At 52.1% G+C, this 26,403-nt stretch overlaps 1 protein-coding gene and 1 long non-coding RNA gene across 4 annotated transcripts; one reads left to right on the forward strand and one right to left on the reverse strand.

Moving 5' to 3' along the window:
* Window positions 1-20,544, reverse strand: LOC142078590 (uncharacterized). Of its 3 annotated transcripts, XR_012672283.1 has the most exons (4): window positions 15,487-20,290; window positions 9,507-9,699; window positions 1,729-1,937; window positions 1-733 (listed from the first exon to the last, which is right to left on the reverse strand). It is a non-coding gene; the product is annotated as an uncharacterized LOC142078590 (long non-coding RNA). The 3 variants fall into 3 exon arrangements; XR_012672281.1 differs by lacking the exons at window positions 1-733; window positions 1,729-1,937 and adding an exon at window positions 20,454-20,544 and having other exon boundaries at window positions 5,651-9,699; window positions 15,487-15,663; XR_012672282.1 differs by lacking the exons at window positions 1-733; window positions 1,729-1,937 and adding an exon at window positions 20,454-20,465 and having other exon boundaries at window positions 6,043-9,699; window positions 15,487-18,582.
* KLF10 (KLF transcription factor 10) lies at window positions 20,463-26,403 on the forward strand. Its single transcript, XM_075141312.1, has 4 exons — window positions 20,463-20,725; window positions 22,759-22,998; window positions 23,100-23,988; window positions 24,889-26,403. The coding sequence occupies exons 2-4, from the start codon at window positions 22,768-22,770 to the stop codon at window positions 25,146-25,148; spliced, it is 1,380 nt and encodes a 459-aa protein (XP_074997413.1). The 5' UTR covers window positions 20,463-20,725; window positions 22,759-22,767; the 3' UTR covers window positions 25,149-26,403.

The following is a 26,403-nucleotide window of genomic DNA, read 5'->3' on the forward strand; positions in this document are numbered from 1 at the left end:
GATCCACCATTGGATGTGTTGCCACTTCATATATACTCTTCATTGCTGCTTTTTGGGGGGGCGGTGTAGTCGTCTGTTAATGTGTTTCAGAGTAAGCTTATACAGGTTGGAATCCTGCTTTTTTTAAAAAACAAACAAAAAAAATCCATCAAAACTAAACAGAATGCTTTAAAAGGTAGAGCTTGCACTGAAAAATCAGGAAATAGCTCTACTACCTCTTAGAAAAAAAAATGCTTTTACTCCCTGATGGCGGGGTGACTGCCACACTCTGGTCTAGCTCAATCTTGCTGATCAGCTTTGTTCTGCTCCGTGACTACCACAAAGACCACGGGGCTCCCTTTGCCCTCCTCCTGTGTGAGGAGTAGAGTGGTGGTGCTCCCAGGGCTTTGCCAAGGCCGTAGGCAACAGCTGAAAAGCAAATGCAGCCTCAACCGCAGCAGGTCCCTGGTGCTGCTGCTCAGAGGGGCCCAGAGGTGCTCTGCCTGGTGCTGGCTGTGCCAGTTGCCGGCCAAACGCTGCCGGGAGCTGAAGAAACAGCGCATGTACCAAAGATGGTTTGTCTCAACTGGTCTGACTGTAACTGAAGGAGAAAGTCGTTTCTGTGACTGCTGTTGTCCTCCAGTTCATGCACTGCAGGACAGTGCTAGACGATACACATTCAATTTTTCCTTACGATGGAAGCACTGTGCTGACTGCAGGCTTCTTGCTCATTCTCTGAACTCTTATTTCCTCCCTTTATTAAAATTCAAAATTTCAAGTAAGCAGTGCCATGTAATTCACTACAACAATTTACTGCTCTATTGCTTTAATATGTGATGAGAGTCGTGCACTTCAGGTCCTTGCCCTGAGGGCTAGGGAAAGGCATGGTCCCTTACCGCCTGCTGCAGCCCCTGCCCGGCAGGCACCGCTGAGGGGGGCGAGCTTGTTTGCAGTGCTGGTACTGAGACTTCCAAGGGAAGGCAGGTGAAGATCTTTGTAATTCAGGACTGCGGGGCTATTCCCCGAGAGCCTGGCAAACACGGGAGCCTGTCTGCTCTGCAGACCTGGGCGAGGGTAAGAGTGCGAGTGGTGTGGGCCCCCCTTGTTACCATCCCTATCCTTGGAATAACAACCTCGCTCTCACTTTATGTTTTAATCTCTTTGCAACTGCATAGTCTTTAATCTGAATTAGGGGCATTAATAGGATTACCCTGACAGCTACATAGGACAAAACTAATTGCGCTTGTCAGCCTGAGTCAGAAAAGAGACGCTTTCGGGGAGGTGGCAGCAGGAGCTGGTCCCACTGCCTTCAGTCCGACCAGCTGCTTCTCGTCATCTCCGCACGGAGAGCCAGCAGCCTCAGTTACAGGTAGGTCTTTCTCCAAAGACTGTATGTTGCCATTCCCATAAGTTCTGTTGAATATAATACTTTAATGTTCTCTGACTGAAATGCTGCAGTCGGCAGTAGTGCAGACCACAACCTCTGTCAAATGTGCATCATGTAATGACACATGTCCTACTATACTACTTCAATATAGGGCAGATACTTGGTATCAGTCAAAAATGGAAGGGAAAACTATTTCAGGCCCAAGAATTTATAGTGCGATTTAGCGAGTACCTGCATGATTTTAGATCCTGATTGTATATTTTGCTCAACTACAGAGTCCTGAACATAAGCTGCCTTCATACCATTAGGAAACACTCAGATATTTGTGTCACAAGTTTATTACACTTCTCAAATGGAAATACCTGCTGTTAAGGCGGTGAAGCAGAAGGGAGCTGATGCTCCAGGTCTCAGCAGCAGCGATACAGCCTGAGGTCACTCGTGCATCGGTTGGTGTGGCCCGTTAGGTGAACACAGAGATGGCAAAGGGATGCACTGGGCAGCAGCGGTTTGTGTTCAGCAGAAGCGATGGGCTCTGGTGCTGTGGCCTGACACCCTCCTCCCAGTAAACCCCCTTTAAAGCAAATAAAAATACCTAGCGAACCCTGCTGTAGGTGGAGCAGCGGCACTGGGGCATCGGGGCCAAGCTGCCCCAGCCCGTACCGGTTTTTCAGCCCGATGTCGGAGTTTCGGCAGCTGCTGGCTGGTTCCCGGGGCGTCCCGGCCGGCGCGGAGAGCGGCGGCCAGCAGGGAGCTCCACCCGCCCGCCCTGCCCGGCCGCCTGCCCGGAGCCGCCGGAGCCGGGCTGGGGCGGCTGCCGCGGGTCGGCGAGGGAGAGTCTCCCCTGCTTCGGCTCCTCTCCGGGCTGCCCTTCCCGCCAGCTCTCCGTGCTGCTCCGCACCAGCCTGCTCCGCACCAGCCTGCTCCCAGCCCGGCGCCCGGCCACGTTGCTCGGCCCCGGTGGTGCGGGTCCCGGCACCCGGCAGCGACTTTGCAAGGGGCACGGTGCCACGCAGGGCGGCAGCCGGCGAGGCCAGCGAAGCCACGCTGGAGAGAGTCACACCCGCCCGGTTACACCGGCTGCAGCCGCCGCGTCACATTTTAATCCACTCCTTAATGCCCCGGGAGTTCAGCCGGGGGAAGCGGGCTGTAGGCGTTAGGCATTGCAACCAGGTGCCCAGCCAGGCTGCCGGTCTCCATCCCCCGGTCTAACCCGATGGCTGCCCGGAGTCAGCAGCTGGACTGGAGACCTCCTGGGGCCTCTTCCCCATGTAATTACCCTGTGATCCGGTGACACCAGATCACGAACCCTCCCCTCAGCTTGAGCTGTGCCACCGCCCTGCCGGAGCGTGGACAGGGCTGGCTGGAAAAGCCATTTCTCTTTCAAGGTGTCTGAGGGTCCAAAACCTCCCTGTTCCACCTAGGGATGGGGACTGACCAGCTGGTACCGGCTGTCTGGGAGACAGACTCTGGGACACAGGACCGGGGGATGCAGTCTCCCACACGCACATGGACATTCCCATCAAAAGTTTCATTTTCAACAAATTACTACTATTTTCCAACAACCAATGCCTCAACAGCAAGTTCCCAGTCAGCTCTAGGTCCCGAAGCGAGTGGCCCTGGGACACCGGCATTGAGGGGAAGGCCGAGGAGCAAAGACGCCTCCTTCTCCAGCTGTCCTTGACCCCGAGGCGCTCACAGCCGCCTGCTCCTCTGCTGCAGTCACCGTCCCGCAGGCCGCCCGGCGCGGTTTCAAGGCCAGTGCTCAAGGCCTGTGCCATCAGCAGGGCTGGGCTGGCAGCACCCGCAGCGTGGGCGCAGCGCTGCCGACGACACGCTTCACGTCGTTCCTGCGGGACGGGGACTGGGACCCACCAGCCACCGCACCCGACGACCCTGCCGCTACACCCCGCCGCGGGCCACACCAAGATGAGTGCCTGCGGCTGGGGGGTGGTGGGGACAGTCGAAGGAAAGACATCCCTCAGCACCCGGATCGTCGGGGACGACCTTTTCCCAGGCTGGGAGGCATAACGGAGGCGGCGGCTGCCATGCTGTTTGGAGGCTGCACCGTTCCCCCCGCTCCGCCTGGGTTCAGGTTTCCTTTCTCTCCCCTCCAGAGCCGCTGGACGGTGTTACAGGCAGCCGCTGCCAGAGCCGGCCCTGCCCGCGTGGCAGGCACGGGCGCCCGCGCGGAGCCATCCCTCCCTGCCGTGCGGAGCCAGCGGCAGCCAGGCCTCACCTCCCTTAACCCCGCCAACCTAAATCAGTTCAGCTGAAATTTTCCACTTGAGACGCATGCGAGACCAGAATAGATTTCCAGGGTGGTGTTTTTTTTCCCCGCTAGCTAGAGAAAGGCCAGACAATGCTTTGCAATGTTTGCTTTTAAAACATCCTCCAGACAGCTTTAGGGAGTCCCCATGGCACAGGCAGCCCTACAGGGGGGAGCCCCTCGGGCTCGAGCACGCCAGGCTCGGGGCACTGGCTCGGCTGCCGCTCCCCCAGCAGTCCCAGCCCTTCGTCCCTCGGGGCTGGTGAGCCAAGTCCCGCGGAACCACGATGCAGTTTTTCCACAGTGCTGCTGCAGCGGCTGCCGGGCCGGGTGGGATCCTGCGATGGTGTGGGCAGGAGGAGGAGGGCTGGGCTGCCACAGGCAGGGGGAAAGACAGCGACAGGAGAGGGAGTCCCAGCTTCAGCTCAGCTCCCAAAGCGGCATTTTATTTGGTGGCTCGTGAAAAAAAATCCGCAGAGCAAAGCTGGTTTAGCTTAGTGCATTTTGGCATGCTGTTCCTCTGCTTCTGCCAAACCCAGGCAACCTCCCTGGAGCGGGGGCTCTCCCATCGCCCGCGCTGCCGAAGGGCTGGACCCTCACTCCAGCGGCAGCGGGCAGCCCACAGCCCTGGCTCCACTGTGCCCACGGCACACACCCATCCGCACCCGCCTCCACGAGCTGCTGGCACTCTGCCTGCGTGGCCGGGGTGCAGCTGCTGTCCCCCGAGCCCAAGGCCTTGAAGGATGCCACCTGCTCGGGCATTTCTGTGGGGTTCAATCATCTCAAACCTCAAACAAGTCTGTTAGCAAGCTAAGAGGAGTCATCTGCAGCCCGGCTATTAAAGGGCAGGCACATAAAGCCCAACAGTGCCTTTGCTGCCCACCGCTCACGCACACGTCTGGCTCCGGACCTCAGTGCTCAGGACTGGATCTGCCGGTGCCGCTCACCTGGCTGCAAGCACACGGGGCTGCAGCTCTGGGTACCAGCCCTGCACAGCCACGCAAAGCCGCTCCTGGCCCAAGCAGTCACTGGCAACCATAAGGCAACCCCCCTTGCTCAGAGTGGGGAGTTTCTTTGACATCAAACCCCTGTTAAACCTGCAGACCAGTTATGTTGGACGCAGCTCGAGCAGGAACAAACTCCTGCCCCGATGCAAAACCCCGGAGAACGCTGAGTTAGGGAAGTTTCAGAAGAGGGAACTCTGTCTCACCTGCCAAGTGTCCTAACATGCACTCATGCAAGACTAAAGCACCCACGATGAGATGGTGTCCGCAAGCCCCGCGTGCAGGAACACACACAGTCTGCACACCAAAGCCCCACACCTCAGCCATGGCCAAGCAGCGGGCCCGGCTGCTGAGGCACGGGCACCCTCCGCAACCACCGGCCACAGCCACGCGCTCGCCAGGACGGGGCTCAGCACCGCAGAAGAGAACTCCGGACATGCCATGGGCAGTGGGGCAGAGGAGAGAGGGGACATGGTGCCACCAGTGCTCCCTGCCACGCCGGAGCCTCCCGCAGCCCATGAGGGCACCTTCCCCCCTGAAGCGCCGGGTCTTCCCGGGAGCTGGTGCAGGCTCTCCGTGCCGCGGGCTGAGCCCTTCTGCCCCACGCACTGCCCTCGGCGCTGGCAGGGCGTGGAGAGAGGGCAGCTGGGCTCGCTTCAGCTGCCTGTTCCCATATGATCACATTGTCTTTCTATGTGTGAATTTTTTTTGCCTTTCCAGTGACTACTGAAGATCCCCCAAACTCATATTGACATCGTCCCTTCGAGCTTTGGGGGTTTGTCTCATACTGTAGCAACTTCACCTTAAAACATGTTGTCTTGCAAGCTCTCTATTTATACCTGTGTTTTACACACACACATAATGCCGGGCTTTGGGACACTTCTGCGGCATGTCCCCGTGTCGTGGTTTAACCCCAGCCAGCAAAAAATAAACTCCACGCAGCCGCTCAATCACCCCCCCCCGGTGGGATGGGGGAGAGAATCGGGAGGGCACAAGTAGGAAAGCTCCCGGGTTGAGATAAAAACAGTTTAATAATTGAAATAAAACTAAGTAGAACAGTAATAATAACAGTGAGAACAACAACAATAACAGAATACACAAAACAGGCAATGCACAACACAACCGCTCACCGACCGCCGACCGCGTGTCATGAACGGGGGCGAGCCCCCCCACACCCCTGGTTTTTATACTGAGCATGACGTCACATGGTATAGAATACCCCATTGGCCAGCTGGGTCCACCACCCCGGCTGTGCTCCCCCCTCCCGGTGCAAGCATCACCCAGCAACAGCCAAAGCATCAATGGGCCATCGACGCTCCTTTCACACCGAACCCAAAACAGAGCACCCCCCCCAAGCTACTGGGAAGAAAGTTAACCCTGTCCCAGCCGGAACCAGGACACCCCGTGACAGCCATTCGATAAACCAGTCATTTCTTTACCCAGTACAGTTCCCAGCTTCTCACTGATTATGCACTCAAATGAGATCTAAGGTTGTTTGTCTCATTTTTAATTTTGAACGAACAACCGCAAATCCCAGAAGCAGGGTTTCAGATAAGGCGTACAGCGGAAGGGTGAAGTTGAGGACAGGCGCCATGACATACAAAGTCTGGAATAAGCTAAGCTCAAACTAGCTGAAGGCCCTAACAGCAAGTCGAAGGCGTTGTTTCAGCATTAAGTAGATGATTGTTAATTTTTTCAAAGAAATTCAGCTTCTGCATTAGGCTCTCTTGCCCAGTTGAGCAAACTGATAAAAGCAAGCAGCACAACTGTAATGCTCCAGATGAAAGCCTCGTGTTTGGCTTGGTACTTAGTTCATAATTCACGTAAGGTTTCTATGCTGTCTACAAATTGCAGGACAGGATGAGCAGAGACAGGCCTATTAAATGATTCTAGCTTTTGTGTTTTTTTTAAAATCAATGATCATGGGGTTTCGCAATAGATTTCCAAAAGGCCCTTTTGCCGTGGTTCACAGGCTGTCCTGTGCCCGCAGAGAAACAGCAGAGGAGGAGGGTGACGTGGTGGTTTGCCCGTCTCCCTCAGGCCTCTCCGGAGCTGGCACGAGTTGTGGATGAGTAACCGTGTCTGCAGGCGCTCCTGAAGGACGATGGACGCAGCCACCGAGCTGTCACTCCCCGCGTCTGCTGTCGGTGCTTTCAGCCCACAGCAGACTTCTCCCACCCGGAGCGGAGAGGAGCTGCTGGACACTCCCCATTGCGCCAGCAGAACGTGCAGCTGCTCTTGCTGCGGGCACCGAGGGAGCAGGGCCAGCCCTGGGGAAGGGGCTGATGCCTCCAGCCTGCTCTATGGCCATTCCTGTTCAACCAGCGTCGAACCAGAGCGTGTCTGGGAGCGTGCAAAGGGAGCACGTCCTCAGCCTGGCGGAGCAAGTCCTGCAGAGGGTCTTACACCCACAGCAGCTACCACAGACGTCTGGGACAGCTCCTCTCTTGAGCACCATCGGGGCCACATCCTAGGCCACAATTTAAAAAGAAAAAAGGCTACAGGATATGAATGTAGGAGAATGTGCTGGTGCTCCAGGCACGTGGCTGGCACTCCACGGGAGTACTCAGCTCTTCCCGTCGCCCTAAATGTCACCCTAAACCAGAAGTCAAACCCAATATTAAAAGAGCTAAGTCAGGTCTGGGGATGGGTTTGTTTCCCCCACACTTGGGCTTGCTCCAGCACAGCACAGTCCGTCAGCTCACCTCCTCCATCACCCAGGCAGCCCAGAAAGGCAACGCTGACCCTGCGCAGCCCGAGACCGCGCTGCGTAGCCCGGCTAACAGGGCAAGGAGGCTGGCGCCCACCCGACCACAGCCACTTCCACATGGGAGACAAACTGGGGAGAAGACGTGAAGAGAAGCCCCTTGCTTGCACCCGCCTCCCCCGAGGTGGGGGCTGGTGGTTTACTTGCAGCAGAGCAGCTGGGAGGGCACCAGGACGGTACGCCCTGCGGCTGCAGCTCCTCTGAGCTTCAAGCAGCACCTCGCCAGACATGGGGATTAGCATAATAAGCCACCTTGGGAAGGAACACCGAGACAGGCTGTGCTCCCGCCCGAACAAAACTGCCTGTGCAACATGAGCGCTTCCCGCTCGGGACCCACGTAAACAGAGCACACGTGGCCCCTGCAGCCTTTCACCTACTAAACTCTGTTTACATATTTCACTCCTCGCCTTTTTCCCTCCGCTGCAAACCAATGCCTCTGTGTGTGTGCAGGTACTGCATTTGGCAGGGCCGTATGGCGTTTTCCTGACATATATTTGAGGCCAGATACGTAATTGTACTGCTGAGAGATTTAAGATGAGAAAACCTTTCCAGGACATTTAAGCTGTATAAATAATCATAATAAAAGGCCTTTATAAATCCGTATGTTTAGTTCTGACAAGCTCCTTGCTGCTCTACTCAGTACAAAATATAGACAGACTGTGACTTAAGAACTTCCTCAGTAAACAAAACAGCAAATGAGTAAGATAAATGGATACGTATAGAAAAACAAATGCTGCTTAAAATTCCACTTAAACGCATTTTTATTTTATGGCAGCAAGTAAAGAGTACTCAGAAATTATTTTAACAGGGAAAAGGTCTTGCCCCAATGTACTAAAATAAGCAAAGAATTATGGCTGAGATTTTCAAATCTGCCTAAGGGATTCAAGTCTCCAACTAAACCAAACAAAGTGAGCATCTAAATCCTTTAAGCAGCCTTGAAAATCCTCAAATGCATGTGCACAGCATAAAAGTATATAGAATTGCATGAGTAAAAGACTTAGTATTTCTTTCACCAAAACAAATATTTCAAGGGATTCTGAGTATACAAATACATAAAAACGAACTCCAATAAGCTGTGGTATTTGAAAGAGTGCTCAGTTGGTCTGTCATATGATCTAATCAATACTCACTGTTTATTTAACAAGAGTAAATTTGACCCAAAAGTTTCTAAAGCCTCGAACTCTCTAACACCCAGTGCCAGCAGGATTGTTTAAGGGCATTCACCCCAAGTTGCCAAATAACCCTGCAGTAACCAAACAGACTCACACACCATTGAGTTTGGGCTGGCCAGACCCCGTGCTATTCATAGTTATTCCAAAGAGGAGAGAGGGGTCTGTGCATGTAGGACCACACATAGGTCTGCTCCTAAAAAACGTGGCTTTGCTGTATCATCTGTGTCATCCTAACTCGGATCCATAAAGCTTTCTTCAGCCTGGGTTGCTATGCTGTGTTTCTTTAGTTTAACAGATGCTTTCCAGACACAGTATTATTTTACATGTACGTTCATTAGTGTCTCAGCTTTGCCTTCCATAGGTATGCTGACCAGGATGGCATATGACCGATTTCACTACGACTGCAAGCATTCGCAACACCTCTAGTTGCTCTTATATGAAATCTGAGCCTTTAATTCACTACACGTAAGGAAACAGATCCAAACTGCGACAGACTGACGATGTGTGACAACGCAACTCACATAGGGCAGAAAATACTAGGGTGGAGGAGAAAGGGGTGTCACACCAGGTTTAGGAGTTCCCAGGACTTCTCCAGAAGCAAGAAGTCCTGGGAATCTGAAGTCCTTTGTCTGACCGAGGAGCAGGCAAAGATTTCTGGAGAATAGTTACGTATGTTACCTGCTCCAGAGAACTATACATTGCAGCTTATAACGTACACGGTCTCATGAGGTTGACCTGGATTTGAGGTTAACATCAAAGCTTCCTGATGTTAACCTTTTGTCTGTACTCATGTTCCAGCACTGGTCCCAGCCATGGCTCACTGATCGTGACCAGGACCCATGAAGATGGCATCCACCACCCGTACATCCAGGTTCGTGCAGTGGAAGGCTAAAAACACAAGCAGAATAAAAGTGTGGAAAATGTGACCCACCTTATCTGACAAAGCCTTTTGTGGGCACAAGAACCCCCAACCCTCACTCGCTGCTTTCTCTTCCACCCACACTCACATCGATGCTGGGAATGTCCTTTTTTGGAAGGGCTCTGAAGACAGTTCCTGGTAAGCGCATGATCCTGATCGCGCAGAGCAGGATGTAGCTGTTTTCTGATAGTTAAAACTGTTCCGGCTGCAAAACAAACACATGTACACACACAGACGTTACCACATCAATGTTTCTTTTACAACTGGTGCCATCAAATAAATGAAGATGGTCTTCAGGAGTGCTTCTCGAAACCAACAACTGGATTGTCCTGGTTTCGGCTGGGATAGAGTTAATTTTCTTACTAGTAGTTGGTATAGTGCTGTGTTTTGGATTTAGTATGAGAATAATGTTGATAACACAGGGATGTTTGAGTTGTTGCCAAGTAGCGTTTACATAGTCAAGGACTCTTCAGCTTCTCATGCTCTGCCAGGTGCACAAGAAGCTGGGAGGGAGCATAGCCAGGACAGCTGACCTCAATTGACCAAAGGGATATTCCATACCATATGACGTCATGTTCAGCATATAAAGCTGGGGGAAGAAGAAGGAAAGGGGGACGCTTGGAGTGATGGTGTTTGTCTTCCCAAGTAACCGCTACGCATGATGGAGCCCTGCTTTCCCGGAGATGGCTGAACACCTGCCTGCCGATGGGAAGCAGTGAATGAATTCCGTGTTTTGCTTTGCTTGTGTGTGCGGCTTTTGCTTTACCTATTAAACTGTCTTTATCTCAGCCCACGGGTTTTCTCACTTTTACTCTTCCAATTCTCTCCCCCATCCCACTGAGGGGGAGTGAGCGACCGCCTGTGTGGGGCTTAGATGCTGGCTGGGGTTAAAGCACAACATGGATGCAAGCCTTCTTCTGGTAGAGATCTCTTTCACATTCTACCTTTCAGTCCTTGCTCAAAACAGTTCATTGCTCTGGGATCAACAACTGCAGAATCACACCCTCTTTCTTTCTGCCCAATATCTGCATTTTCAGTCCCTAAACAAAGGGAGATGAAATAGTATTTTGCAAGAATCGTTTTGTCCTGCCACTACTGCAAACCAGACAGTTACTTTTCAACAGCACCCGTGAAAAGGCTTCATGGAAGTTCATGCTGAAAATGAACACGTCAGTCAAGCTTCAGCCATTCCTCTTGGTGTAGAAACAGAGCTTACCTGCAAAACCCACCTCAAGTTAACTCAGCAACAGGAAAATAATAGAAAAACGTGGAAAGTGGAAGAAAAAAACATTTCAAAAAACCAAACATTTCTGGAAGTAGTGAGAAATGAATGTCAATTCTCTCCTGGGAGAATGGAGCTAGTTGTACGCAAGCCTTCTCCTGACTTTTTTTAAATTATTTTTAAATACAAACTACACTTCTGAATCAGCTCTGAAAACTGCAGGGATCACAAAGCCTTTGACCCCAGTCTTACAGCTGCACCCAAAGAGACAGACCCACAGGCCTAAGAGGAGATTTATGGTGGACAAGTACATTTCTAAAAAGCCAACAGAAAAGAGCCACTGCCCCTCAGCAGAGCAAACCTCCAAGAGACAGTGACAGTCAGCTGCCATGCTGCGTACCACAGCGAGGGGAAATGAGGCAAAATGGAAGCTTCTTACACAGGATAGAGGCAACCAAGCTGTTCCCCGGGGCAGCTGCTCTGGAAAAGCCTGGTTGCCTACAGGGTCTGAAACTGTCCTCTGCATGCCCCATCTCAATAGCTATAGTATCCCTTCTTCTCCTCTTCCTTTGTGCCCTTGCAAGATCCTCAGGCTTCCTCAACTTCTCCTAAATTTGAGTCCCCATCACAGTATCTCCTCTCTCCCCACAGTTTTTCCCCAAGTCTCTTGGCAGCAAAGGGCAGTCTGCGCTGTGTCCGAGTTGCAGCCACGCACGTGAAGGCCTGCATGCCAAGCAGCCAGCAAACAGGCAGGCCTGAGCTCGCTTGGTCCACCCCTCCACGAAACTCTCCTCTGCCCAGCTGATGGTTCTCATTGGCCTTGTAGGCACTCATGATGGGATCCATCTCAACTCACTCCACCTGCTTTGTCGATTCACCCTCCTATGGTAGCTGCCCAGGCTTCCATCATCATCAGCACAAGAGATGGAGTCAACAGAGCACAGAGTGCAATTCATCCCACATCAGGGAAAAATGAAACATGCCTGAACCCTGTCGTTTATATTTACTAGCACTCCACTGACTATAAAAAGAGCTATAAAAACAGACACTTGTGTTATAAGCACCTAATCTTGGATGAACTCCACCCGTAGTGACTCTGGGTACATTTATATTCACTTTGCTATTTGAACTCAAGAACAACCTTGGGTCCAGGGTCAAACAGTGCAAACTGGCTCGCTTCCCAGCTGCTCACAAGGGTCCTCTGGAGCAGATGATTTGTACCTGCGGAAAAGATGAGTGGGAGCATGCCAGTGCACTTCCCACCTCCCCAGGCCTCCTCAGCCTCCCGTGCCAGCGCACTCACTAGCACGGCCACCCTCCACAGCACTCTATGGCTGGTTTGCAACAGACATGTGCCTACACATCTACAGCCTTCCAGGCATTGACCTCATCCACCATCCCTTCTTCCCCTCATGAAGAGGAGACTTTGGACCAGGGAGACAGCAGTCACAGGCGGGTTCAGATTGATGAGGTCTTTAAAAGGCTGCCCGCCAGCCCTTTAACTCCGGCACATCACTCATTGGGTCCCCATCTCAACGGAGCAGAGAATTGCCACCATCCTTTGGAGGCTGGCAATCACTGCAGAGTCATGGGTACCATAATCAGCTACACGGGCTCAGTCTGCATTGCCAGATCCTATCAGTAAAGCATGCCCTGTCTACTATGGACAAGTCAGTGCCCTCTTCTTCTAGAAGAGCTTCCATGAGATCAGGGTGCCACCCTGCATGATCATCTCAAACAGGGCCCACACAGTCCCTCTCCTTGTTACTGTGGCTCCTGCACAGTGAACGTCTGTGGGACCAAGGTGCATTGTGTCTCCATGAGACGAGCTGCGGGACAGAGGTGACCCTCTCTAACAGTGAGCTGCAAGACCAAAGTGCATATCTCCCATGGGGAGCTGTGGGACTGAGGTGTGTGTCCCCAAAATTGAGCTGCAAGAGCAAAGTGAGCCACACAGAGGAGAATTCAGGGAGCGGCGAGATCCCAGCAGGTGGTTGGGACGGGCTGCATGTTGCATAACCTGCACAATCTCCAGCTAAACCGTGCCACAGGAATCTGCAAGGTTCAGGGGTTTGGCACACCTGATGAAAATCTTTGGGCAAGTTTTTCTGGCCACTGACGGCAATCCCAACTCCCTGTGGTCTCTGACAGAGCCGACACCATCTCTGCACATTGTGCATTTGGAGAGCAAACAGCCCCTCTGCAGCCCCTCGCGTAGATCTGAGATCACAGTGGAGATACTTGCACTGAGCAGCACCAAAGCTGGCTTTCACACAGGCTCTTGTTTTAAAAATTTAAAGTAGTAATATTCAATCCTCATACTGCTGCTGAGAGACTATCTGTGCAGCAAAGCTGTGACTCTTATGACGTCTCTTTAAATGAAACACAAGGCCTTGATCTCCATAGGTCCCTCAAGTGTGCCCTCTGCCTTTAGTTCCTGTGACATCTTAAGGAAAATAAAATGAAATCAATTACTAATAGCGAGTAGATTGCTTAACAGCATGCCAGCGGTGTGTTTTGTACCATGATGCCAAGGGCGCAGTATGTGAGCCAGGCATTTGGCAAGAGACAGCAGCGGGACATGGGAGAGCTCAAGGCCTGCCGACACGTACAGGAGGAGCGTATTGGGTGCAGGGAGCCAAACTGGACGCACTGTAGTCTGTATTGTATGTAGGACATGCTACCTGCATTTTCCTATCCAGTGACTATTTGTTTGCTTGAATATAAACTAACAGGTATGCAGTGGGGGTGGGATCAAGTGTTAGCATCAACAAATTAACACTGCAGGAGCTACTAACACCTCTATCTCATCTGTCATATGGGGCTGAAACTGGTCAATAGTTCAAAAATTATTAAAGGTAGATAGGTTTAAAGAAAAGAAGGACCTTCGTTCACATGCCTTCTATCAAAATACCTATAATGGGAGGTGTAGAAATGCTGTTACCTGTGTTAGGAGGAAAGGCAAAGCTCTCCCTGCTGACTTCTATACCGTATTGATATGTCACATGAGATACCCTGGCCACACCACCATCTCATCTCCTTCTTACCTCCAGGATTTAGCCCATCAGAGGAACTCTTGAAATGCAGCAGCCATTAAGTCACTATGTAACAAGTAAATTCTGTTTTGGCATGAAAAAGCACACAAACGTGTTTCTAATGCTTCCATCGGAAAAACATGTATCTGATTGTAGCAGGTGGTTTTGTTAGCTACACAAGCTCATTCTACAATGCCTACAGGCTGTCTCCTCATCTTACTGGCTGACAGTTCAGCTTCTAAGTATCTGATTTTGTTAGCAGAAATTCAAATTGATCAGTTAGGTTTTATACTAAATAGTTAAATAAATCATGACACCGGGAAAACTCTGAAAATAATAAATACACCATTCAAAGTGGTGGAACGCCCAGACCCATATGTCATCCTTGCAAGCAGAAAAGGTTCTCCGTTGTGTTTTCTGGTATTTTCCAAGCTCTGTCTGCAAATCAACAATGCCACTTTGCCATACTCTTCCACAGCTCTCCAAAGGTATCCATGTTCTTGTGAAATGGCATATCTCCAAATCACGTGTAGGACCCAACAATGTTGCCCTTTCCTGGAGGCATCAACAAAACCAGCATCGCACAAGTGAAGAAAGACCACGCAAGATACTAAACAAAAATAAACACATGGTCACACCATGTGAAGTGAAATAGGAAGCATGATCTACACGGAAAGAATCAACAAATCATTCCAATATTAACTCCTGATTTCCACTATAGAGCATTCCCAGGATTTCTTGGACCAAAACATGCAGCGAGTATGCGACGCGGCTGGTTTGAGCTGACCAGGCACCCGTTCTAGCTGCCCTTCCAAAAAGACAGATGGTATGCAGGGCTGTAGCCGGTACTGTCGTCCTGTCCAGTACCCTGAGAAGAAACACAGTTCTTTTGACAGCCACAGGACCTGAGGAAAGTTCTGGCTGGTGTACAACCTGATCCTGCACAGAAGAAATTGAATATAAAACCTCTCACAATCTTTAATGGATACTGAAGCAATCATTTACTCATCTAGGGTCTTTCTGCTCTGACTAAAATAACCATCTATCCCACAGTTTTCTGTGAAACAGGTATACGTCTAACATCAGAGGTTAAAAATACTCCTTGATGTCCCGTCACAGGAAGTGGAAAATGGCTTTTGCTTATTAGTATGTAGAAGCCAAGAGTTTAGGATAAAGGAGCAACTTAAAACGCCTTCTTAATTCCGCATGCCAAAGCTGAGATAAACCACAGATAACAGAGCTGTATTTCGTAAGAGCAGGGTGAAATTCAGGAGACTGGCGTTTCACCTGAGTTAGCCTCAGTCCCTGGACTGCTGGACAGGACTGCAGTTACACAGCTGGCCAGTGATTTACCAGCCGTGTTGCCAATTCTCTTCCCTAATTTATCTTCCTAATCCCATGACAATTTAGCTTTCCACATCAGAAGATCATCATCTGCAGGCTGGATAAGTGGTTTTCTGGGAAATTTAAACTTAAGATATAGTGTAATAGGCATACCTAAATAACCCACAAGTGTTTAAACGTCAAAATCCTAAACATCTTCCCAACGAAAAACCCAGGCATGTCCGTTTTCTCCTGGGCGGCATAAAACCACATCCCCAGCTTCTCTGGGAAACTCAATGGAAAATACAAATACATGTGAACTGACAGTAATCCTTTAGCTGCTTCCAGTGATTGCCAGAGAAAATCAGTCTCATTGAAAACCGCTCTCTTGCCAAAAAGAAGTTTCTCTTACCTGTACTAGGCTTCATTAGGGGTGTTTGAGGTCTTTTTTTCCCCTCGCCAGGCTGTCTCCTATGGCAGCAGTGCAAACATCAGCGCTGCTAACAGCCCCTGAAGCCTTCCATTGAACAGCGCTGAGCAGGCACGGCAGGACTGGAACTGCGGTGACTCAGGAACAGCCACAAATGCTCTGGAGAAAAAGGGCCATGAGCAATACTGTGTAAAATGCACGTACACAGAAACTGGGGTTAGTATCATGTAGGGCTGGGGAGGAACATGGCATTGCCAGCCAAACAGGACTTGCTCTGTCTGGCAATCAGACTGGTAAAGCAAACTACAACCCATAAACTGAAGTCTTAATGACAAGTAAGTTCTGGTCTTCACCTGGTATTCTAACAAGCAATTGCAGAACCAGGACAAAGCAGGTTTTTCCTAAGGTTGGGATGTGTGAGGAAAATGGGGTATGAAGAAGAAGGGAAAAGAACTTAGAGGAGACAAAAAACGAGACAAGCTGCCTTGTTGCCGATTATATTCTCCACCTCCCCAGTTATCTGATATGTAAAGCTCTGCAACTGCTGTCTGTAGCAGCAGAGACGCTTTTCCAATTATTAATAAATGAACACGAGCGGTAGTAGGCGTGCCAGTGAAAAGAGAACAGCTCCACACTGTACAACCCTCTCTTGCCCTGAACTCGCCATCCGCTGCCTCTGGCCCTCCTTCCGCCCCCTCCCCATTCTCGGTTTGCTCCCTTCCTTCCGTCCTTCCTCTCGTGTTCCCCGGCTGCCACTTTCCTGCCATTTCAGAGCTGCCTTTCCCTGGCCACCCCCTCAGCCTCAGCTGCTTTCAGACACCCACCGCATCGCTCTGCATATGAAAACGAACTGTCACATTTTCCAGCCTCTGAAGCAGAGATTATTTTTAGGAGAGGTGGTTTTGACAGTTCTGGCCTGCAGTTCACAGGCAGAGCACAGGGCAGGCTATGTCAGTGCAGGGGGAGAAGAGGAGGAATACAGCAGTTCAACACACATGCAGGGCTCCTGGCTGTGCACTCGAAGGGACTGAGGGTCTGTGGGGGGACACGAAGCTCCTGTGGGGTATGGGAGTCAAGGAGCAGTTAAGTCTCCCCACTTTGAGGGCTGCCCTTTCCCAAGCCAAGGCCAGCTGCTAGCAATGCTGCTACAGGACACGCCTCTGAGATGACAGTCGAGCCTGCCTGTGGAGGACAGGCACAGTGAAGCCCCTCTCCACCCTGCCACACAAAGTCCCTCACCCCAGCTGCATCCCTGTCACCTTCAGGCCACCAGGCAGTCTCTTACAAAGCCCATACTCCCTGCCAAGTACCACAATCAGCACCCAGACCTCATCTGAAGATCTGACCCTGAAGAGGGAAAGTATAACAGGATTTTGACCCACCAGTCCAGCCCCAGCCATTTTATGCACTTTGACTGCAGCTGGTCAGTGTGTAACGCGAAACTTGGGGGGCCAGAAGGTCCTGTGGCACCAGAAGACAAGCACTGACGTGGTGGGAACAAAACCTAGGGGTGAGAGGAGACACTAACACAGGAGGAGGGAGAACGAGCAGGAGGTTTCCCAAGGGACCAGAAGAGCAGACTGATGAGAAGAGCAGCTGCAGAGGGTTGCTCTGGAAATTAAAGTTGAAACAAGCTGGTTAAAAGAAGCAAAGGAAGATGGCAGCTGGGAAGGCAGAGCTGGGAGCATCCTGGGATGGAGTGGCTGGTGGTGCTGGCACAGATAGGGAGGATTCAGAAATGCCTGAGGAGGTGGCAGGGTAAGGTTGGCCATAGGTGGTGTGGAGCAGGCTCTGGCAGGCACACTGGGAATGGCCACAGGGAGAGGCTTTCACGGAGCGAAAGCAGCCCAGATGTCATGGGAAGGAAGGTGCATTAAGAAGTATTAAGCATTAAGAAGCAGGGTGTGTGCTAAGAGCATGAGATCGGCAACAGGGAAAGGCGAGCTGTGAGGGCTAGTGGAGAATTACCGCTGGAAGGGGTGCTGCAAGCAGCAAGGGTGGTCCTGCAGGACCCACAGCAACAAAGGCAAAGAGCCAAGCGGTCTTATCGGAAAGCCAAAGCGAGTATGGACAAGGAGGTAAACCAAGGACAGGAGGAGAGAGAAGTAAAAGCAGGAAAAGAACAAAACAGAACAGGCCACCTGCAGCGGGAGCTGATACTGCGCGTCAGCCCTTCGTTGTTTTCTCATAGTTATACCATAGCAGGGCCCAGAAGTACCTGTCAGCGTTGGGTCGCATCCTACTTCACGTTGCATAAACTGAGAGAGATACGGCCAAAACTTCAAAGCATTTACAACAGCCTCGCTCTGGGTCCACTGAAAGCTACCCTTACCACAAATCTAAAGCTCAAACATCGCTATACCAATTTCTTCATCTTTCCATTTTATGTGAAAATAATTCTGTTTTCTCCAAAGAGCAGTTTATTTCTTCTAGAAAATTACTGCAGAATCACCTTAACTTCCACAAATAGTCCAGCACATACCTGCAACATCTTGCCATAGCAAGCAAACTAAAAATGGTAACAGTATTTCATGTTACAGGCTGTGAGTTCATGTTGGCAACTGGATTTTTGACACTAAAGTTCTCAACTGTATCAGTAAAACTTTTGTGTATATGCATTACATACATGTAAGGGTGAAAGAAGTGACAAAGATCTGCCTAATTTTCTGCTGACGTACAGGCAGAAGCTATTAGTTCTGTGAGTGAATTTATCACATAGGTTAAACTGTAATGCTGGTGCAACTTTTACAGATTTAGTTTTAGGGCCAATAATATGCTTCAAAAGAGATTTCAAAATGTTTTAAATGAAAACAATTACAATCACAAAAAACATGACAGAACCTGCCATAAACAGAAAACACAGAATTTCACCAAGAACTATTGTGTTAGTTCCACGACCTTTGTTTCAGCCAGAGCGGATGCAGACAGATGCACTTAGGAGCCAAGAAGTCTTTCCCCAGCCGCGTGACGGTAGCACCTTTTGGCAAAGGAGAGCATGTTCCGGGAGTCAAGCAACCATTTCATCAACATTTTTTCCTGTTGATTTCAGTGGGAAACACACAGTAAACACACTTTCTCCTGTTAAGACACCCAGAGATGTGGGATCCAGTGGAGTAATTTGTAACCAACTGTTTTCTACTACTAGTGAAAAGGATTTGCATCATCCTGAAGTGAATTCTCTTTCCCTTCTAGAGGGAATTCCCTCTAGATAAGGGAGTCAAGTCAATCAGTTTCCCTGCAGGCGCAGCAGGGATCTTATAAAACCTGGCCAAAAGGCAAGCAGATACTCGGGTTACGGAACAGAAACAGAGGATGGGAGACGCAGATTTCCCCCTGTCAGGCAGCACGTTTTCTCAGACCTGACAATCGTGGAAGCTGTAGGAGTGAGGAGAGGGGGATCCCCCCCCGCAGTCTGGTGCAGGGGGGCACAGCAGGAGAGCGCATCCCACCAGATGTGTATGGGGTACCAGAGTGAAGCCGAATAACAGAAATTCCAGCTGTACAGTGCATCACTGGAAATGCTGGAATTAAAGCAATACCAAAAGAAAAAGTGTCTTCCTGAGAATAAAATTACCACTCTTCTGTCTTTGAACTAGTTAAGAATTGTTTTAAATTATATTTTACTCTGTGCTCATGTTTTGCAATTATTATATCCTCATTCTTCCTTCAGGCTGAAGAAACTGCTCGTTTGCTATTCTTGCAGCGTTTTTTTCACTTTCAGACATAATTAAACATTCTGGGAAGTTTCCAGGCAAGTCACAAGAGGACATCACCTGCTGTCAGACCCCTTCTGTCAATTGGGATCGGCTGACAAGGGGAAGAAGAATTAAGCAGAATGAAAGAATACCGGACCATGACACCATTGAAAAGGGGAAAGGCAGGGAGACGTATCTTAGAAGAAGGAAAAAAAAAGTAGAAAAACGCTCTGAACGAACGAGGCCGGACTGCCTAAGAGGAGGAGGGGAGATCGCTGAAGTGAAGCTGAATAAATAGGAGAAATGGAACTGAACCATAACAAAACATCAACAGTATTTCTAGAGCAGAAGAGCACCCTGGCACAAGCAGCACTCAACAGCTGCAGCCCGGCTCGGGATCCCGCTCCTCAGGTGCTGACACACACAGCCACCTTTTCTGCTTTTATTAAAACTTTCTGACAGGAAAAAGAACCCGCCTTAAACTCTGCATCGAGCAGAATACATCAAACAGCTCTCGCCCTTCTGGAGCGCCGCAGACTGCAGTGTAACGTAACTAGCTGTGACCCAAGCTAATTGGCAGCTGTTACCCAAGCTGGCCGGACGGCAGCTGCCGGGAAGCAGGGCGAGGGAGCACACGGGGCCGCGGGCAGCGCGGCTCGCTCAGGCTCGCTGGTTTACAGCTGGACACCGCCGAACCGCGCCGCTCTCCGGCCTGCGGAGCCGACATGCCCGCAGGCCCCGCGGGGCTGGGGTTTCCCACGGAGATCCCGGCCGCGCTGGGGAGCAGGCCGGGGCCCTGCCCGGCCTTCACGGGACGCCCCAGGCGGCTGCGGCCTGCAAACCTGGGGTGATCCCGACGCGTGGCAGCACACCCCCCCCCCCCCACCCGCGCAGACGCGGCTGTGTGAGCCTCCACCCGGCCCGGCCCCGCGGTGCCGCCAGGACACATCCGCGGGTACCCAGGCGCGCCCAGCCACGGCGTTTCCTCCGGGGGGAGGGCCCATAAAGGCCTGAGGAAGCCGGAGCGGCCGGGCCGCCCTCCTCTCCCCCCGCCCGCGACCCCGCTTCACCTCAGCCCGGGGGAGCGGGCGGATGGGCGGGGGCCGCGCCGCAGAGGCTGCTCCCCCACCCCCCCCCTCGCAGCCGCGTGACCTCATGCGCGAGGAAGCGCCGGGCCGCCCCCGCCGCTCCCACCCGGAGGCGGGGGGGAAGGGGGAGGGGGCGGCACTGACTCAGCCGGCGGCGGGGACTTACCGTGGGCCGCGCACACGCCGCGCTGACACAGTGGCCACGCCGCGGGGCAGCCGCCGATCACGCGCGGGCCTGGGTGCCCATTGGTTGCCGCCTCACACACCTTTGCCGGCGATTGGCGGCGGGTGGCCAGGAGCCCCGCCTCCCCCCCCCGCGCGCGGTGCCGGGGGAGCCGCCACCTGAATGGGGAGCGGCGAACAAAAAGAGGAAAATAAAGGCAGCGGGCGGAGAGCGGCGGCGGCGCGGGCCCCGGGCAGCCTCGGCTCCTGCCACCGGTGAGTGACCGGCCCCGCCCCGCCCGGCGGGCTCTGCGGGCCCCGGGTTGGGGGAGGCGGCCAGGGCACCCCCGGGGGTGCGTGGGGCGGTGGGGGACGGGGTGCCCCGAGGTGGGGAGGCAGGCACGCAGGCAGGCGGACCCCGGGCATGGCGCGGCGACGGGATCCCGAAGGGGCGCGCGGGGACGGCCGGCGGTGCGGGCGAGAGGAGGGACGGCGGGCAGCGGCGCGGGCGGGAGATCGGACTGAGGCGGCGGCCGGAGGGGGTGAGCCGCGGCGAGGGGACGGCGGCTGCTGGGTGGCTGCGGGGCGAGGGGAGGGAGCGGGTGAGCCCCCAGGGGGCCGGTGGGCGAGGAAAGCCGCGGGAGGGAGAGGAACTGCCCGGAACCTGCCGGCACCGCCGGGCCGGCGACGTGCAGCCTGCGTGCCCAGGCGCGCCCAGGGCGGGGGAGCGGCAGACTCCGCGGCTGCGTCTGCTAGGCGGCGGCGGGGGGGGGGGAGGGGGGAGGGAATGAGGGAGCCGGGGGGACCCGGCGTGGCGCGGTCAGGCGGCGGTGGGCGGTGCGGGGGCCGGGAAGCGGGCCGGCGCTGCGGGGAAGAGCCAGCCGCAGACGCCCCCGCCGGGCGCTGGCGGAGCCGAGCCGCGGGCCCGCTCCCCGCGGGGACGCCGCTTCGCCTCCCTTCCCTTCCCCCGCGGCGGGAGGCGCCGGGTGTGGCGGCGCTGACCCTCGCCCGGCCCCCGCCCGCGGCGAGGCGAGGCGAGGCGAGGCGCGGCGCAGCCAGGCGGCGCGGCTCCCCGGCCGGGCTTTCCCCCGCCCCGCGTGGCCCCGGGGAGGCGGGGCGGGGCGCGGCCCTGCGCGCGGCGGCTGTGGCGGGCTGCCTTCCTGCCGGCTGCCGCCCGGCTGAGGGCGGGGGCGGCCGCGCGGGGAACTGGGTGAAAGGTCGGCGCGCGGCAGCGCCCGCGCCGCCGAGCAGGCGCTGATCACGCTTTGTTCACATGCCCCCGCCCCGGGCCGCGCCTCGATCGGCGCCGGCCAATGGGCGCCGGCGCGGCGCGGAGCGAGGAGCCAATAGGGGAGGGCGGCGGCGGTGCGCGCGGGGGCGGGCGGCGGGGTGCGCTGAGGTGAGGGTGGCGCGCGCCCAACGGCCGGGGGCGAGGCCCCACCCCCTCAGCCCGCCGCTGTGGGGGCTGTTGGTGACAGCCGGGGCTGATCTCCCGCCCCCGCCGCCCAGGGGTGGCCAGGCCTCCTTAAAAAGGTGCCTGTTACCCGTGACTGGAGACGCGGCTTTTCCACCCACACCATCTCATCGGGGGGGGGGGGGGGGGATTCGCCAGCAGTGGCGGCTACCATCCCTCAGAGGTCGAAAGCTGTGTTAGGGATAATGGTGGAACACAGAGCTTAGGAGGCTTTCTGCGTGGGTTGGTTCTGTGTGGTGATCTGCCAGATAGTGAATATACGTACATATATTTCAGTTCTCCAAGTTGGTGATTTTCCTTGCATGCATGCGTGTGTGAGAGAGACCTTTTGAATATTTTCTGGAACATTTTTGGTAGCTAACACCTTTTGAAGAAAATGTGCATCGGTCCCAATATGGCCCTTTCTCATGTGTCAAAATAAGCACAATACTAAGGGCTGTGTTTAAAGCAAAAATGGAAGGAGGGGGAGGAAGTTTGGGGTTTTTTTGGGTGAAGATTTTTGTTAAGCTTTCAGACACAACACTTGCAATATGGAATAACTTAAAATGTTGCTTAAGATTTGGGGGGAGTTCTTTTGTCTCAGGAAAATACATAATCTTCACCAGATGGCCAGATTTCCCCACTAACAACTTCATAATAATATTATATAAATAAGAAAGAGGGCAGGAAAATACAGGCATACCCCCCCACATGACCAAGCGTATTTATCTTGCACAAGTTGCTTTGTTTGGTTTCTACATTGTTTGTTTTTTACAATGCCTTCTTATAAGTCACTGCAAAATATTCAAACTTAGCATCAGGTTTAAAGTCTCCTTTTTTCCTCTAACTGAAACAGGAGGAAGAAATGGAGATGATGACTGAGAAACAGAGAGATACTAGGTATTTCTGGAACCATGCTCCTGAAAAAAGCGATTATGAGGCTGTAGAAGCCCTTATTTCTATGAGTTGCAACTGGAAATCAGACTTCAAAAAACATGCGGAAATGAGACCTATAACTCCAGCATCTGATATGTCAGAAGAGAGTGACGAGACTTTGCTTCCTGGAGCAGCCGACTTTAATGCGATACCGACATTTGTAAGTTTTTGAATTTGTATGTGTGTGTGCTTGTTTTTAATATTTGGTGTGGCGATGTGTTGGTAACGCGCCCCCCTCCCTGTGTCTGTCTCCCCGCGCAGTGCCTGACCCCCCCCTACAGCCCTTCCGACCTGGAGATGTCGCAGGTGGTCCATCCCGGGGCACCGGCGCCTACTGCAGCCCTCAGCAAGTCGCTGGCCGAGGCTGCCAAGCCTCCTCTGGCCGCACCTCGGAGAGAGGCGGAGAGGCCTCCAGCAGCCGGGCCTCTGAAGGCCAGAGCGACGAGTGTTATCCGCCACACAGCTGATGCCCAGCTTTGTAACCGCAAAACCTGCCCAGTGAGAACAGACAGTGTGCTGAAATACCAGGACAGTGTTTCGAGGGAAACAAACGGTAAACAAAACGCTGAAGCAGAACATGCGGTGTGTTCCGCTGTGGCGCCGAGCAGAGCCAGTGATGAGTCGGTGGCAAAAGGAAGAACCGCAGCAGCAGCTGTCAGTCCGGCGCCCTTGACAAGGCCCTCGGTCAGCAGATATCAGCCTGCCCCTGGGTTGGCGCAGCAGTCGGCGGGGGTGGCCCCGCCGTGCCCTGCCCAAGGCAGTGGAGCCCCCCCCGTGCCAGTGATTTGCCAGATGGTCCCGCTGCCCACAAACAACAACGTTGTGACGGCCGTAGTGCCCAACGCCACGCCGAGCCAGCAGCCGGCTCTCTGTCAGCCCATGGTCTTCATGGGCACCCAAGTTCCCAAAGGTGCTGTTATGTTTGTTGTCCCCCAGCCAGTTGTGCAGAGCACAAAGGCTCCCATTATTAGTCCAAACGGCACGAGACTCTCTCCCATTGCCCCTGCTCCTGGCTTCGCACCTTCTGCAGCAAAAACCACTCCTCCCATTGATTCTTCGAGAATAAGAAGTCACATTTGCAGCTACCCAGGATGCGGGAAAACATACTTCAAGAGCTCCCATTTGAAGGCTCATGTCAGAACACACACAGGTTGGTCACTGTTACTGGATGTTAAAAATTAATGTAGAAAATTGCACCTATATGCACAACTTGTTAAGGTTCTAGCGATTACCAGATTCGTTCATGGAACAAATTGCAGGGCAGCAATGAAATGCTTTTTTTGCCAGCATGCATTATAACACTGCCTAATCTCTGACAGGAAATCTCCCGGAGGGGAAGTTGACTCAGCAGTTTGTTTGTGCTGGCCTTGCTTCACGTCAGAAGGCATTCAGTAATGCTTCTTACGAGTGTGGAAGCAAGGCCTTGCCCAATGTAGAGTATGCTTTTCCAGAGTTAAAGACATCTTATTAGGCTTCTCCACAAGAATGCCTTTGTCAGAAGCGGGTAAAACCTAAAGAGATTCTTTTATGAAAGAATGTAAGGATCCACTCCAGACTATTCCTACCTTGGTTATTTTAGACTAACTTCTCCACGCCTCAGCTCTTAATCGCAGTAGCAAGACGACTCACCTGTATTTTCACATAGGCTCACAGTGCACTACCAGAGCTCTGTTACATAAAATGTTATTGCACGTTGTGTTTCAGAGGATAGTTTTTGCTAAGTTGTCATAATCTGCAGTTCATGTGGAGCTGAGAGTTAAAATCAGCTGTCTTGAGACGTAAAGAGCATCTCAAACTAATTGGTTCCAGAGAGTTGTTAACTCTTTGTACTACTTAGCCTTGGCGATAGTGAGTCTGCATATTTAAATATTGGTAAATAAACAATTTTTCACATTTCTTCTATATAAAAATAATTAATATTTATGTTGATTTTTTGCCCAACTGTCATAATAGAAACTTTTCTTTAAAAAATCCTGCCAGTCAACGCAGTAGTGTTTGTTGCTCAGTCAGTACTCATTGGGTTTTTTTCTTTGTAATTTATTTCTTTCAGGAGAAAAGCCCTTTAGTTGTAGTTGGAAAGGCTGTGAGAGAAGGTTTGCACGGTCTGATGAACTGTCTCGCCATCGCAGAACGCACACCGGGGAGAAGAAGTTTGCCTGCCCGATGTGTGAGCGGCGATTCATGAGGAGCGACCACTTAACGAAGCATGCGCGTCGCCACTTGTCAGCTAAGAAGTTACCAAACTGGCAAATGGAAGTGAGCAAGTTAAACGATATTTCCGTGCCGCCAACATCTGCGACCACGCAGTGAAAGGACTTATTCTGAAGGCGGTGGAATTAACTGTTGTCACTGGGATACACCAGCTAAAGAAAGGCTTTTGCTCCCGGTCTGCGGTTCTCCCGCGCCGGCTGCTGATGGCAGTGCAGCAGAGAGGCAAAGGCAGCCTGTGCTCAGTCACAAAAAATGTGGCTGGGAGAACCGGTGGCTGACTGGAATAGCGGGTGTCTTTTGCACTGGTAAGGCGAGAGAGAAAGGGAAGGTTCTAGAGCGGAGCAGCACATGTTGTGCCAGTTTTGAATTCTGCAGATTATTCATACATACTCTAGATCAGTCATGCGTAAGTGTTACTGAAGGTTTGCTGCTGACGCTTGAGACCAACTCCGATTTTAACTTTCGGTTGTCAGTCTTCAGTACAACACAGACTAGGAAGGCAGCAGTGTACGGGCATAGGCTCGAAAGCCCAGAACGCACCTGCATAAGATAATCTAAATTGGTTTTCCTACTTCTGCCACCTTTTCTTGGTGGGAATCTTTTCTTCCTATCCATTCTCCAGCCCAGTCATGAGCAATGATTTGGTGCCAAACTCCTGGAGATTTTAGACCTATCCTCCTGCACGGGGTGTTCAACGCACCAAGCTTTATTCTGCTGTCCAGGGGGGCTTGGAATGCGCGTGAAGCGGCACCACACGGGCAGTTGGAGGGTAGGAGTGTTTCTGAATCCTCATTAGTTTTGTAGTATTTTCCCAGCTGCTTTGGCAAGCTTTGTGATTATTACAATTGGTTGTACCTGGGCATCGTATGATGCTTCTGCTTTTGTGTTGCTTATGGTTTCCTTTATGCCTTCTCACAGTTCCGTACCACTGCGTTTTCCATAAAGGGATACAGTGCACTTTTAAGAGAAACGTTGTAACTGTAAACTACTCGGGTTGAATAAGGAAGAAAACCAAGAACCTTAGGCTTCTTGATCGTGTTATTCTTTGAAAGATGGCTTATACTAAAAATGAAATGGATATATTATGTATTGTATTAAATTAGAAAGTTGTGATTCGAAAAGTAAAATGAGGCAGTAAAGACACCGGCCTAGAATTTGAACTGTAGCTTTTGTGACAAATAATGCATCAACTTCCACTATTTCTATTTTATCATATTATGTTGAGGACACATATCAGAAAGTGAACAGTTTGAAAATAGTGTATTAGATATGCTTTTTGTGACTACTTTAAAGATTTGCACATTTCTTATGTTGTACTTTATACTTTGTTTACAATAAAACCAATTTTCTTTAA

This window comes from Calonectris borealis, chromosome 2, assembly GCF_964195595.1.
Source record: "Calonectris borealis chromosome 2, bCalBor7.hap1.2, whole genome shotgun sequence".
Classification (NCBI taxonomy): Eukaryota; Metazoa; Chordata; class Aves; order Procellariiformes; family Procellariidae; genus Calonectris; species Calonectris borealis.